The 14,500-nt window shown below is 54.8% G+C and overlaps 6 protein-coding genes across 6 annotated transcripts; 5 read left to right on the forward strand and 1 right to left on the reverse strand.

Annotated features, from left to right (window-relative positions):
- Positions 1–17: 17 nt before the first annotated feature.
- Positions 18–586, forward strand: N7510_009054 (YOS1 family protein; the record flags this gene model as incomplete). Its single annotated transcript, XM_056980979.1, has 3 exons — positions 18–51; positions 101–160; positions 261–586. The coding sequence occupies 3 exons, from the start codon at positions 18–20 to the stop codon at positions 584–586; spliced, it is 420 nt and encodes a 139-aa protein (XP_056831188.1).
- Positions 587–1,651: 1,065 nt separating this feature from the next.
- Positions 1,652–4,994, reverse strand: creB (uncharacterized protein; the record flags this gene model as incomplete). The annotated part of the gene is made up of 3 exons (XM_056980980.1): positions 1,652–3,757; positions 3,815–3,955; positions 4,911–4,994. 3 exons carry the CDS (start codon positions 4,992–4,994, stop codon positions 1,652–1,654), a joined length of 2,331 nt encoding a protein of 776 aa, XP_056831189.1.
- A 943-nt stretch (positions 4,995–5,937) lies between these two features.
- On the forward strand, positions 5,938–7,584 carry N7510_009056 (histidine--tRNA ligase; the record flags this gene model as incomplete). Its single annotated transcript, XM_056980981.1, has 2 exons — positions 5,938–7,218; positions 7,276–7,584. The coding sequence occupies 2 exons, from the start codon at positions 5,938–5,940 to the stop codon at positions 7,582–7,584; spliced, it is 1,590 nt and encodes a 529-aa protein (XP_056831190.1).
- A 930-nt stretch (positions 7,585–8,514) lies between these two features.
- On the forward strand, positions 8,515–8,838 carry N7510_009057 (uncharacterized protein; the record flags this gene model as incomplete). Its single annotated transcript, XM_056980982.1, has 1 exon — positions 8,515–8,838. The coding sequence occupies one exon, from the start codon at positions 8,515–8,517 to the stop codon at positions 8,836–8,838; it is 324 nt and encodes a 107-aa protein (XP_056831191.1).
- Positions 8,839–9,917: 1,079 nt separating this feature from the next.
- Positions 9,918–12,477, forward strand: kexB (kexin kexB; the record flags this gene model as incomplete). Its single annotated transcript, XM_056980983.1, has 3 exons — positions 9,918–10,474; positions 10,531–11,661; positions 11,712–12,477. 3 exons carry the CDS (start codon positions 9,918–9,920, stop codon positions 12,475–12,477), a joined length of 2,454 nt encoding a protein of 817 aa, XP_056831192.1.
- A 458-nt stretch (positions 12,478–12,935) lies between these two features.
- Positions 12,936–14,482, forward strand: N7510_009059 (sorting nexin-4; the record flags this gene model as incomplete). The annotated part of the gene is made up of 2 exons (XM_056980984.1): positions 12,936–13,202; positions 13,307–14,482. The coding sequence occupies 2 exons, from the start codon at positions 12,936–12,938 to the stop codon at positions 14,480–14,482; spliced, it is 1,443 nt and encodes a 480-aa protein (XP_056831193.1).
- Positions 14,483–14,500: the final 18 nt, after the last annotated feature.

Here is a 14,500-nt window from a genome sequence, read left to right on the forward strand (position 1 = left end):
CCGTCCAACCACCAACCATGTTTCTCTTCGGGCTGGGCAAGCTTGTCTACGGTGTGTATGCGTTCTACCTGCTCCCTGCTCATCGCTAACTTGATCCTAGTCATCATCCTCATCATCAACGCCATCGCCGTCCTCTCCGAAGACCGCTTCCTTGCCCGTAGTACGTCCACCTTTGCCCCTTCACCCACAGCTTTTCCTGCCAACAAACCCCTTTGCTCCTTCCTGGAGTAATGATACATATCTAACATACACACTTGCAGTCGGATGGGGCCGCACACAGGCTGCTGAGCCGGGCTTCGGCGCGACCTACGACAACACGAGCGTCAAGGCCAAGTCCGTCAATCTGATCGCCAGTGTGCGCACAGTAATGCGAAGTGAGTCTCTCCTCCTTTTCCTTCACTCTTCCAATCCACAAAATCTGCAGCAAGCATGCAGACGCCCCAAGTCTCCCTCCCGGACAGAAACAACCAGGCAGCAAGCAAGGATCTCTTCCCAAAACCAGCTTGCTAACCACATTATCTTTCGTCAAGTACCCCTTATCGTCATCAACACCGTGGTAATCGCATACGAGCTGATCCTCGGATAAAACTGCCTTTCCTCTTCTCTATCTTCATCTTCATCTTCAGTCCTATCTACGCACCTATCCGGATCCTTCTGTCTATCGAGCAGAATCGCAACCACACACGGAAACAAAACCCGGTTCTACTCGCTTTTCATATAAGGAATCTTCAACTATCGCATTTTGCTTCCTCTTCGCTTCAGCGGCTTCCTCTACCTTCCCGTCAGACCCGATCTGTCCACACATACACCTACAGCCAACCCCTCTATTCTATCACACGACACGCGGTAATGATGTACACGAGAAAGGAACATACCGGGAGAGATTCAAACTAGAGACAGGCAAGTTCAAGTTCAGTCTGCGGAATGATGTTTGTCTGGATGTAGTCAATAGTAGTTTAAGGTATTGGATCGTATGTGTGGAAAGCGGCTGGCTACCTTATTCTAATGCCTTGTGTACTTTCTCGATGGCTTGGTTTGAGTCTGCGGGTTTCTTTTCCATTGTTATATACCCACAGAGACAAAGAAAGGCGGTGCAATGAGAGAAGAAGTGGTCTAATACAGAACAAGCGATTATAGTACATAGTTGACTATCTGTGTAGACGTATGATACATCGTAGGGCTACTACGTAGACAGGAGTCTAAAAGAAGCAGAGCCAACTTGGAGATGGATATTTGTCCAAGCTAATCTCCCAGAAAGAACACACGCCAGGAAAGCACACAAACATGCAAACGTAGAGGACAATGTTTCGCTGATAAAACACAGAATTATAAAAAAAAAGGAAGTCCAATGTACATCTGAGTAGTTTCATCCCCATTCAGCTGACATAGATAGAGAATAGATGGAGAGATTGTAATCGATCCCAGAAAACGCCTCTTTTTGCGCCGGACAGGAGAGACAACTCTCGTCTTTATCATAACATATCAAGACGCAGGTTATCAATCACGTCACATCGCTGTAGATATGTGCAAGAAGCAAAGTTGCGCATAGTATGTGCAGGGTTCGTTCCGATTAGGGGTATCTTCGAGGAAGGGGGAAGCTGGCAAAACAGACAGAAAGAGATGTTTCCAAATAGAAGGCAAATTATGACTTTCAGGATTTCTTGAAACTGAATGACCTCCAACGCGGGGTGTGCTTCTCGTGGTTGTGGTGCTGGCTACCATTATTGCTGTTGTAGACTTCTTTCGTCATGATGGGTTCCGGCCGAGAGCCATTCTTGGGGATGGAGAGGGGTGGCACGCTGTCCTTGGGAGGCACAGGAGGTGGCGACACAGGCGGAAGCACAGGCGGCTGGTCGGCAATCGGTTCAAGCTCTTCTTTCACTGGTTCTGCTTCCTGGACTGGAGCACTCCTCAGCTCCGAGGTGGACGTGCGTGGTTCTTTATCTTTTGCCAGCCGGTGACTGAAACTGCGACTGCTGCGTTTGAGGAAGCCAAAACTGGATGACTTCCTCGGCGATCCGTTCTCTGCACCAACCTCTGCAGCGTCGGCTTTGCTCAGCTCAAGAGCTAACTTGAGCTCTGACGCTTCACGTCGCTGCTGCATCTCCCACTCTTTGCGGCGAAGCTTCTCATTCCGCTCTTTCTCCTTCTCCTTCTCCTTCTCTTCAGCCTTGCGAGCCTTCTCCTCGCGTTTCTCTTCGCGTGCCTTCTCCTTCCGTGCCTGGACGTCACTCTTCTTTGGGCTCAGAATAGGAGCTGGTGAATCGGGAATCGGTGGCAGCGGCACTTGAGCGGGTCCTGGCGAAGACACGGTAGGCTCTGGGACTTCGGTGTGAGTTGGCATGTTGGGCGCGGTTAATATCTTGCTGAGAGGGACACGGTTGGAATCATCGGTTGGCACCTGAGATGCACTATGCACTTGGGTCACTGGGTTACCGTTTGGCTTCGGGGTAGCATCGCTTTCCGAGGCGGCCGCGGCAGCAGCTTGGTCTTCTTGGGCCTGCTCCCGCAGAACGGCTTCCAGTGTCGTCTCCTGATAGAACAAGACATAGGCACACGCCAGGCCAGGCCGGTCACCGAAGAAGTTCCTCACGTAGTTTTTGTCCACGGGCTCGACCAGCTCGTCATCAAATAACAGCCACCCACGATCCTCGGTCTTGATGATGGCCACATAATGGCCATGATACGGACCTCCGCCGATGTGGACGACCACCGCATAAAGTTCGTAAAGCCGGTCCGGGTCTTCGGCATCGTCTGTTGTGTTAAACAAGCGAAGATGGTAAGGATACACCACGCGGTGAAACAGCTTCTGCAGTCGCTGCAAGTCCTCGGTGTATTTGAAACGCTTGAGGTGCAGAGCCAACACGCGCGGCAGGCGTTTGATCTTCATGCGCTTTTCCGCCTCTTGGAGACCGCCGCAATTATCGCAATGGAACTTGTTTCGTTCGCACAGCATCTCCTCTGCCGAAAATTTGCGTAGGCAGGAGGTGACAGAAGAGTGTTGTTCAAGATCGACCGAGAGATCCAAGAACACTTCGTCTCGCTGCGAGACCTTCTCACACGTCAGACATTTCGTCTCCGAGGTCAACGTGCCCTCAAACAGCTCATGCACCCATCTCGTCGTGTTGGGAGACTTCGAGCCCGTGCTACCCATTGTCAGCTCCGTGGAATCCGTGCTGTCCGCGGATGGCAAGGAGGTCTGCTTCGTCGCCTCCGTCTCGACATTCGACACCACCTCGTTCAGCAACAAATTCAAAAATTCATGTGCATCCTGATGCATTGCAGTCCGGAACATTTCGTGCTCGCGCCGCAGCACATCCAGAAACTGCTGTGGCCGAATTATTCCGATGCGCGACTGGCTGCCCACCACCGATTCGAAGATATCTTTTAGTGAGGTGAAGAGAGATTCCGACATGCCGTAGCTAGTCGCGTTGTTCTTGGTTTCTAGAAGCGGGAGCGTCTGCAGTGCCACCTTCTTCTTATACTCCGGCGAATCCTTGTCTTCGGGTTTTTGTGGTTGGGTGGGAGTCACGCCGGCCTGGCGCGCGGACGGCGCTGGGATGGTGTTCTTCTGCTTCGCGGCCTGCGCCTCTGCTTCCAGGTGTGCGTTAGGATTCTGGTAGCGCAAATTACTCGCCAGGGCCGCTTCAAGGCTGTCCAATGGGGTGCGACGCGGGTAGTTGATCACGGCCTCGCGGAAAGGAACGGAATAGTAGAGACATTGTAAGATCGAGTTGCAGTAGCATGTGTTTCCGTACTGGGCGCACTTCAGGTCAGCAGCACTCTTATTTCTCAATCAGAACCCATCACCCACGTTTTCCATGCCAAAGAACTTGTCGCTGCCATCTTCACGAATCGCACCCATATCCAGTAACCGCTTCTCCAACGGGGTCATCTGCGGTGCTTGCAGGTCCTTCTTGACGGGCGCTACCGTGCTCGCGGGCGTCTGCGAAGCCTAGATAAGTGAGCTGTCAGCAGCGGTCCTGATCAGAATTATTCCACGAGGACCAAGTCTCAGGAGACGTCTCGGGGACCTGCTGTGCGACAGCAGGAGGGCTGCCAATGAACGGTGGCGATTGCTTACCACATTGTTCCGAGGCTTATTGAAGATCCCCATTATGATCACTCAGTGTTTCTTGCTGGTCGCACTCCGCTGCATTGGGTGATAACTCGCCAGAGACCAAATCAGTCGCGGGCGATTACGCTCTGGTTAGAGCGGGAGACATGTGACGGAAAGAGGTGTGACAGCGCTGATCGGGGGGCGGATAGTCGAGGGGCAGGTGAAGAAACCGCCAAGGAGAACAATGGGAGTCGTGAGAGTGTCTGGGGAGGAGGGTGGGGGTTGAGCGGACAAGAGACGGTTGAAACGAACGGGGTTGCCGTTAGGGTTCCGGGCGGCGGTCCGTGGGTGGCGGAAAGGGAGTGAGACAAGGGGTGGGAGGCAGAGTACCAGGGCTTGACGAACAGGCAGAGGAGACGGAGTGAGAATAAAGAGGAGGGAAGAGAAAGGGTGGCAAGAGAAGACAAAGAGAGAGGGAGGGAGGGAGGGAGGGAGGAGGAAGAAAGCTGATGGGATGACCCGGGCAAAGCGGAGGAGCCTGGAGCGGAGGTGGAGCTGGGGCGTGAGCGAGGATGCCAGGCACTATAGATAGCAGGCCCGGTCCTATAACGAGTCTTATAGGTCTGCTTATTTTCACTCTTATTAATACTTCTCTCTCGGACTATTACTCTTCTTCTTTGACTCTCTCGTATGTACCGAAACATCCAGAACATCCCTAACCTCCGCGCGCCCCATCCAGTCTAGCACGGTGGAGCTGCCTAAGGCAGGTACTGGGCCAATCGCCGATTTTCCTGCCACGCTCTCGCTGGCCGCTGTCTGCTATTCTCCCCCAGATCAGCGTTTGACGCACTCCCCTCAACCTCTCCAGTGCGGACAGACCACCACCCCTAGCAATCCCCTTATTGGCCAGGGCCCGCGCTCGCTCACGGGCCATGTGTCCGTCCCTCGACTGGCGTGGCCTTCCGGCCAATGACTGCCGAGAGTGTGGGGCAGGTGGCGGTGGAGACCAACTGGCCGGATGCAGGACGGATGAATTACATCTGGGCCTGCAAGATCGGCTGTATGTGTCTGTCGGTATCTAATATAGGCGGGGAGATAGGAGGGGATACGAGGGGATAGGAGGAGGCAAGTTCGGCCTGCTACGAGCCGCCAATGGCGTCCCGGGGCTGTGGGTGGCTGCTGTGATACTTCGGGATGGCGATGCATGCCCCCTTGCCGGAGTCAAGGCGCTTGGAGATGCAGCAGTCCTAACCGAGTCATGGTTCTTTCAAACAAGTGCAGGAGAGGGATGGAACCATATCCACCAGTACGAGAGACTGGAATCTATCGAGATCTCACTCGGTCCCCGCCGACAACTGACATCATAACGGTCGTAGGCAGCGGTCACAGCGGGGGGTCGGCCGGAGACCACTGGACCAACAAGCGAGTCAAGAGAGATATGGTTCCATCACGCGCGGATGGCATTTGCTGCTGGGAATCAAGGTTAGTGGGGGTGATGCCTGTCATCCTCCGGCAACTGTTTAGGGCAAGACTGGGAGCCTGAAGCCCCAGGTGTCGACGTCTTCGGTTCCCGGATTAACTGGCTCCGCCGATGCAAGCCTCAGGCCACCGAAAATTGTTGTTCGAAGCAGCACCTTCTGACTCAGTCCCGTCGGGCCTTCCTTCTGTTTATGCCGCCTCTCCCTTCATTCCGTGCTGCACGACGAGCCATTGACTCCATTGGCGTCTCTCGCCCGACCCTCCGACTCGTTCCCAGTCAACCTCGACTGCAGCCGGTCTCGAATCAAAAGAATCTCCGTGCCCCCACCACCACCCCCCACCAGCAAAACCCTCCCCGCTGCCAGTTTTCTTCCCTCACTCGCTCCGCCACCGACACAATGCCCAAGGACAAGAACACCTTCAACCTCAAGACCCCCAAGGGCACCAAGGACTGGGCCGGGTCCGACGCCCTCCTGCGGGACCGCATCTTCACCACCATCGCCGACGTCTTCAAGCGCCACGGCGGCACCGCCCTCGACACCCCCGTCTTCGAGCTGCGCGAGATCCTAGCCGGCAAGTATGGCGAGGACTCGAAGCTCATCTACGACCTGCAGGACCAGGGCGGCGAGATCTGCTCCCTCCGCTACGACCTGACGGTCCCGTTTGCGCGCTGGCTCGCCATGAATACGGATGTCCGCAACATCAAACGCTACCACATCGCTAAGGTGTACCGCCGGGATCAGCCCGCCGTCAGCAAAGGCCGCATGCGTGAGTTCTATCAGTGCGACTTTGACATTGCCGGTGCCTTTGACCCCATGGTGCCCGATGCCGAGATCCTGCGCATTGTGAGCGAGGTTTTCGAGGAGCTGGGTTGGAAGGGCCGATATACCATCAAGCTCAACCACCGCAAGATTCTTGACGGAGTGTTTGCCGTCTGCGGTGTGCCGGAGAAACTGCTCCGGCCGATCTCGAGTGCGGTTGATAAGTTGGACAAGATGCCGTGGGCCGACGTGCGCAAGGAAATGGTGGTCGACAAGGGTTTGGACGGTGAGGTGGCGGACCGCATCGAAAAGTACGTCATGCACAAGGGTGGTCGCGAGCTGCTTAACTCGCTCCTTAAGGACGAGGCTCTTCTCGCCAATGAGTCTGCCAAGGCGGGTCTGGAGGAGATGGCTCTGATGATGGATTATCTGGATGCTTTCGGCGTGCTAGACAAGATCTCCTTCGACATGTCTCTAGCCCGCGGTTTGGATTATTATACCGGTGTCATCTACGAGGTTGTCACGGAGGGCTCTGCTCCCGCCGTGCAGTCGAATGCCCCTGAGGAGGCAAAGAAACTGCAACAGTCCGGCAAGAAGGACAAGGCCAAGAACCTCGAGGACGACGACCGGTCCAATGACCCCACTCTGGGCGTGGGTAGCATCGCCGCCGGTGGGCGGTACGATAACCTGGTCGGCATGTTCTTGCCCAAGGCCCAGATCCCCTGCGTCGGTATCTCGTTCGGTGTCGACCGGATCTTCTCCATCACCAAGGCCCGTCTGGAGCGCGAGCAGAGCACCCAGGGTCTCCGCAAGAGCGAGGTGGATGTCTTCGTCATGGCCTTTGGCGGCAAGGGCTTCACCGGCATGCTGAAGGAGCGCATGGATATCTGCAAGCAACTGTGGGACGCGGGTATCAGGGTGAGCATGAGCAACTTCTGTCTCAAAATTGAAACAACACGCTAACACATCATTCAGGCCGAATTCTCCTACAAGTTGAAGCCAAGACCGCAGCAACAATTCAAGACCGTCGAGGATGGCGACATCCCCTTCGGAATTATCCTGGGCGAGGACGAGCTGGCCGCTGGCAAGATCCGCATCAAGGAGATGGGCCTGCAGAAAGGCCACCCTGAGAAGGAAGGCGTGGAAGTCCCGCTCGGCTCGCTCATTCCCGAGCTGCAAGCCCGTCTCGCGCGGAAACAGTCCGGCGCTGTCTCGGATCTGACGCAGCAGGTGCAGGATATGCAGGTTGGCGAGACGCCGAAGACCGAAGACGCGGGCGTTTGATTTTCGCGGCCGGGGTTTGAAATATAGATTTCTTTTGTCTGCATGATTCGAGCGTGGCCTTTGATCCGTCAATAAAAGCGGCGAGCGAGATGGGAAATATCGGAAAATCAAAACGAGCGAAAGACTGGGAAGTGGATATAAGCGTGGAAACGATGGACTGTAGCGGAACCCACGAATACCCAATTCATTGCATCTGATAACCTATTCCGTATCTCCAATCCTCCTGCATCTTCTCATCCTGCGTATCCCTCTTAATCCGTCCGAACTCCGATTCATATCCCTTCTCTTCGACTTAGCCCTTGAGAATATATTTGCCCAGGCTAATATACGCCGTCCAGGTCACCATCTTCATCTTTTTGACTATCGTCTTGATGGGTGTCTTCTCCCAGTCCTTCCACTTTGCCATGTATTCCCAAAGCAGCACAGTCATCATTAAGTTTCTCTTTCCTTAGGTTAGGATGGCGATTCTTTTGGGCCGATGGTCCCACGAAAGTTAAGGAGAGAGCAAGGATGATACTTGTGTTGAGGTATCTGGGTGACAATCTGCTGGTGATAAAAGAAGCCGAGTTCCACAAGGAAGAGGAAGAGGGAAGAACATTCTTTCCTCGTGCAAACACCGGAGAGTAAAGATTGTTGTCCTGGTTGTATACTGATCCTCTCCTTCTCACCTCCAACACCGCCACTCTCATTCCTTTCTCAACATCCATACCCTCCCATCTACAGGTAAGAAAGCCCTGCAAAGCCATTTTCTTGCGTTCCCCAAGCTTTCTACCTCCTGCAGCAAGGCCGTAGAGGTATCTGCAGCAGATTTCTCGGTCCCTGCAAGCTAACAACTGAGAGATATCAGCTCAGCCCCGAGTTTATACCCTATAAGCGCAACCACCGTCCTGCTCTCAGTCCACCCTGACAAACCCGCCAACCCTCGCAACAATGCCCTCGTCCACGTCAACCGTCCTAGGTCTCGGCGGTACCTCGACTATAAACAGCGGCTCGAACAACCTGCAGCAGCCTCCAGTTGCCCCTCTCCCCAGGTGGGCTGCGGAACTCATCCAGCGCATGGATGTCACGAATCACTTGCTCCAACAAACAAATATCCAGCTCTACAATATCCATAGGCGGCTGGCAGGCTTTGAGGCAAAGCACGAGCGAATCACCGCTGCGCTGGAGCTGCTTGTGCCCACCATGCCGCTCGAGTACTTGGATGCTCTTCTCCAGGATGAGTCCGCTAAGGATCCGGCGCAACGGACTGCTTAGGTCTGTATGCTGCTTTGTCTACGACTGTTTATGTAGTAGTGCTGACTTTTCATTCTTTCGTAGATTTTGAGCACTTATCGGGCACGCTCCCGAGTCTCCATCGACGAACTATGGCCGCCTCTTCTTGGCGGTTCTGGCGTTGGGTTGCGTTCATTTCTGCGTTCCGGTTTCTTGCTTTAGATACGGCATCATCGTGGAGGTTCACACTTTGCCACTGCATTGGCCCCTATTAATATTAAACACTTTCTGGCCTTTTTGGCTATTTCGAAGAATAAATAATACTTGCTCGTATAACTGCAAGTTCAGGTTGACTGTCCTGGATAGGATTAACTCTGGAAGCTCAATTGAAGTTATCCAGTTTATTGAATTCATCCGCTGCTCAAGATATATATCTGGAAATAGGAAGTGTGTTTCACATTCGTCTATTTTCGACTGAGTTGTCTCATTATGATGTCGAATGCAAGGAGAGCCCAGACTTCGGATGGAGGTTTTACTTGCGCGATATAAATATGGGGGGTCTGAGTGACATGCGTGGCTGGTACCCATGCAAGGCATCACCACCGGACGGGTACTTCCCAGCCAAGTACCACTTTACGCAGTCCGATCGCAGCCTCGACCACGTCAGGCATCCACGGCGGCAAACGTGGTCTTTCGAGCAGCACCAGCATTCGAGCAGCATCAGCATTCGAGCAAGACAGGCAGACAAAGTGAAACCAACAAGGAAAATACTAACAGTGGCTGTGGGTGGCTCAAAGAACTCAATAGGACGGACCGATCGACACGATCACCTCACCCACTCTCTCTCCTGATTCCTTTCCTTCATCCTCCCTGAATATCTTCTTTTTTCAGCCCCCTTTATCTCTGTCGTCCATATTTCTTCCTGTTGCAGTCCCATTTCATACATTGTTCTCTGATGCTTCCACCTTGCTCGCTGACGTCTTCCGTTCCTCCGTCTGCCATTGCTTAAGAGCTGAGGCACCCGTTCATGGCAACCACCTCCTGTCCACCACCACCTTCACAGTGAGAGCGAGCTCTGCCAACTTGCCTCGCACCACCACCACACACTCGTCGCATTCATCATGCGCATCGCTGGCAGCATCGCCGTGGCCCTGGGCGTCCTGGGCGCAGCTACGGCCAGCTTGCATCCCCGTTCCTCCGATACACGCGACTTCTTCGCCCTCCACCTCGACGACGCTACCTCTCCCTCCCACGTTGCACAACTCCTGGGCGCACGCCATGAAGGTCCGATCGGAGAACTCGTTGGCCACCATACATTTTCCTTGCCACGAGACCAGAACCTCGATTCCGTGTTGGCCGACTTGAAGCAGAAACGACAGCTGAAGCGCCGATCGGAAAGCGGATCTGCGATCCACGAAGATGCGCTAGACGGGATTCTGTGGTCGCATCGGCTCGATGCTCCTAGACAACGGCTACATAAGCGACTTCCTCCACCCCCGCCGTCGGTGGACCTGACACCACGAGCCGAAAAGAAGCCAGATCAAGCCGCGGTTACGGCCCAAAAAGACCTCATGTCGACCCTGGATATCCGCGATCCGATCTTCAAAGAGCAGTGGCATCTGTTTAATACTATTCGCCCGGAGCATTCACTCAATGTGACCGGACTGTGGTTGGAGGGGTGACGGGCCATGGGGTCATCACCGCCATTATCGACGACGGGTTGGACATGCATAGCAAGGACCTCAGCCCAAACTACTACCCCGAGGGCTCGTGGGATTACAATGCCCATTCCCCGGAGCCCCGCCCTCAACTCGACGATGACAGACATGGCACTAGATGTGCGGGTGAGGTCGCGGCGTCGAAGAACGATGTCTGTGGAGTTGGTGTTGCTTATGACAGCAAAGTTGCTGGAATTCGGATCCTGTCTGCACCGATCGATGATCATGACGAAGCCGAGGCCCTCAACTATGGCTTCCAACATAATGATATCTACTCTTGCTCCTGGGGACCGATGGACGACGGCCGCACTATGGAAGGCCCGGGTGTTCTGATCCGCAGAGCGATGGTCAACGGCGTGCAAAATGGTCGACAGGGTAAAGGCTCGGTTTTCGTTTTTGCAGCCGGCAACGGTGCCCCTTACGGTGACAACTGCAATTTCGACGGATACACCAACAGCATCTACAGTATCACTGTAGGGGCCATCGACTGGAAGGGGAAGCATGGGATTTACTCGGAGGCTTGCTCGGCTCAGCTGGTGGTCACCTACAGCACTGGTTCCGGCGAGGCCATCCATACCACCGATGTTGGTGTTAATCAGTGCATTAACTCGCACGGTGGAACATCGGCAGCCGGGCCTCTGGTTGCCGGCACATCGGCGCTGGTTCTGAGTGTGCGGCCGGAGCTGACCTGGCGTGATGTTCAGCATCTGTTCGTGGAGACAGCTGTGCCTGTCAATGAGGATGATGGCAGCTGGCAGACCACCCCGTCTGGACGCAAATTCAGTCACATGTGGGGGTTTGGGAAGGTTGATGCATATGCAGTGGTTCAACGCGCCCGCGAGTGGGAGCTCGTGAAGCCACAGGCATGGTTTAACTCGCCGTGGCAGCGGGTGCACCACGAAATCCCTCAGGGCCAGAAAGGACTGATTAGTCGGTATACTGTGACTGAAGACCAGCTGAAGGAAGCCAACTTTGAGCGACTGGAGCATGTAACTGTGACCATGAATGTCAATCATACTCGGCGCGGCGACCTCAGCGTCGAGCTGCGCAGCCCGGGGGGAGTTGTTAGCCATCTCAGTGTTACTCGCGACCGAGACGAGGCGGCAGTCGGCTATGTCGACTGGACCTTCATGTCCGTTGCTCACTGGTGTGTATTATTCCTTTTTGCTTTCTTTCTCTGGCTAACCGGGTTCCTAGGGGCGAATCTGCCGTGGGCGTGTGGACCGTGATCGTCAAGGACACCGAGGTCAACGATTTCACCGGTGTCTTCACTGACTGGCGGCTTAACCTTTGGGGCGAGGCCATTGACGCGGACAAGCAGCCTCTGCTTCCGCTCCCCACCGAACATGATGACGACCATCCTTATGAAGTGGCCCATGTCGGCACGACTAGCATCGAGCCGGGCCCAGTACAGACTAACCCTCCCGCCGGCCCCGGAGACCACATCGACCGGCCCATGAAGAAGCCTCCCCCGCCGAAACCAACAACAGAACCCAGCCCCGTGGAGGATGTTGTCACGCCAAGCCCTGCGACCAATGCAACGGCTTCCCCGACCACCACTGACCAATCCAAACTCTCCCCGTATCTCCCATCTTTCGGGGCCTCGAAGATGACCCAAGTTTGGATCTACGCGTCTCTGGGCATGATTATTTTCTTCTGCATTGGTCTGGGCATATACTTCCAGATCTCGCGACTCAAGCGCCGTCGTACCAACCCACACGACGACTACGAGTTTGAGATGATCGAAGATGAAGATGAGCTGCAGCCGATGACCGGCGGCTCCCGGACGCGTCGCGGCGGCGAGCTGTACAATGCGTTCGCCGGGGAAAGCGACGAAGAGGTGTTTAGTGATGCCGACGACGATGCACCGTACCGCGACCGGTTAGCTAACGTCCAGGAAGAGGATGAAGACGCAGCCGAAAAAGCTTCGCCGGGTACTGGGTTGTTGTCGGAAAAGCGTTAGGATCTGGTTATCTGGCTGCATTTTGTTCGTTGATAGGAGTTGAGCGTATGAAGCATTGATCGAGTAAATCCGGTCTCCAAGGGCTGATCTGTGTATATCCAATTTTGCTGCATGAATGACAGAAAGAAGTTGCGAATTTCTTCAATATGGGAATGAATGATGATAAATAAAATGTTGTTCTGATAAGAATGTATCAGTAGAAAACTAGCATTATAGGATTATGGTTCGGGGGCTGATGACGTTGCCGCCTTGGGACGACGATCGTCTATCTCAGCCCTCGACCAGTTCAACTCTCTCTTTTCCCCAGCCTCACTCCACCCCAGCTTCGTACAACCCACATTTCAGTTCTTCCTGTCTCTTTTCTTTGTTTTGCCTGACACATTCACCTCTGCTGGGGATAGATAACCTGACGTCCGTCGGCTGAACCACGGTCGACCAACACCTCCCCCCTCCCCACGATGGAACAAGACGACTTCGACTCCGTCAGCTGGAAGCATCCGGACAGCGACCAGTCACGGCCTACGACCTCAGGCACCGATGCGGAAGACCAGCATACATTTGATCACGATGTCAATGGCAAGCGGAGAATGAGCTCCGACTACGAAGCCCCGGCCGGGCCGCTGGCTGACACGGCCGACTTGGGGGAGCTTGAGTGCGACGTGTCATCGCCACACAAGGAGGGTTCGGGGAAAGATGCATATATTTCATATCTGGTTACAACACATGTGAGTAACGATCTCTCTGTGTCGTCGGCCACTGCTGCCTGGTCATACTCGGCAACCTCTGGAAAGAACACAGGGAAGCTAACGGGATCGCGTTCTACCTACAGACCGACTTCAAATCATTTCAGAAGCCCGAGGTCCAAGTACGTCGGCGGTTTACGGATTTCTACTTCCTATACAAGACGCTGTATCGCGAATACCCGGCATGCGCGGTGCCTCCGCTGCCAGATAAGCACAAGATGGAGTACGTGCGCGGGGACCGGTTCGGGACGGAGTTTACATCGAGACGAGCGTGGTCGCTGCACCGGTTTTTGAAGCGCCTGACCCTGCATCCGGTGCTCCGGCGGGCACCCCTGCTCACTATCTTCCTGGAGTCGCAGGACTGGAACGCGCATATGCGACTGCACTCGACGCGGACGTCGACGAGCACGGGCTCCGACAGCGGGAATGCGGGGATATTCGATAACTTTACGGACACTTTCGTCAACGCGTTTACTAAGGTGCATAAACCGGATCGCCGGTTCATCGAGGTGCGGGAAAAGGCAGACAAGTTGGATGAGGATCTCTCGCATGTGGAGAAGACTGTGGCGCGGGTCGCTCGGCGCGAGGCTGACTTGGAGACGGACTACACAGAGCTGGCCACGCAGTTCCGGAAGCTCGTCCCACTGGAACCGGCTGTGGAGATGCCACTGCATGTTTTTGCCGCGTCGGTGGAGGAGACGGCGCGTGGGATGACCGGACTGAAGAACCACACGGACCAGAACTACCTAGGCTCGCTGCGGGACATGGAGGCCTACATCATGTCACTGAAGAACCTCTTGAAAACCCGGGAGCAGAAGCAACTGGACTTTGAAGCTCTAGTCGACTACCGCAACAAGGCCGTTGCCGAGCGCGACACGCTCGCATCTAACCCGGCTGCGTATTATGCCACCAACCCACTGACTTCATCCCCGGCATCTTTCATCCGCTCCAAGATGGAGGACATGCGCGGCGTGGATCACGAGCAATCCCGCCGTGAGCGGGTGCGCAAGCTCGAGCTGCGCATCGACGAACTTACCCGCGAGGTCGAGTCTGCCAAGACCACCTCGGAGATGTTCGACGAGGAGGTCGTTCGTGAAGTGGCGGATTTCGAGCGTATCAAAGCGGTCGAGTTCCGAGATTCCCTTGGCAGCTTCGCCGAGTCGCACATCGAGTTCTACCAGGGTGTGCTGTCCACGTGGGAGCGGTTTATCGCGGAGATGGAGAGCGAGCCCGACATGGGGCTGGAAGAGTCGAACCAATAAGTCAATCCAATTTTGGGG

Source organism: Penicillium lagena (assembly GCF_028827675.1).
Source record: "Penicillium lagena strain IBT 129212 chromosome Unknown utg000006l_segment0_segment0, whole genome shotgun sequence".
Lineage (NCBI taxonomy): Eukaryota > Fungi > Ascomycota > Eurotiomycetes > Eurotiales > Aspergillaceae > Penicillium > Penicillium lagena.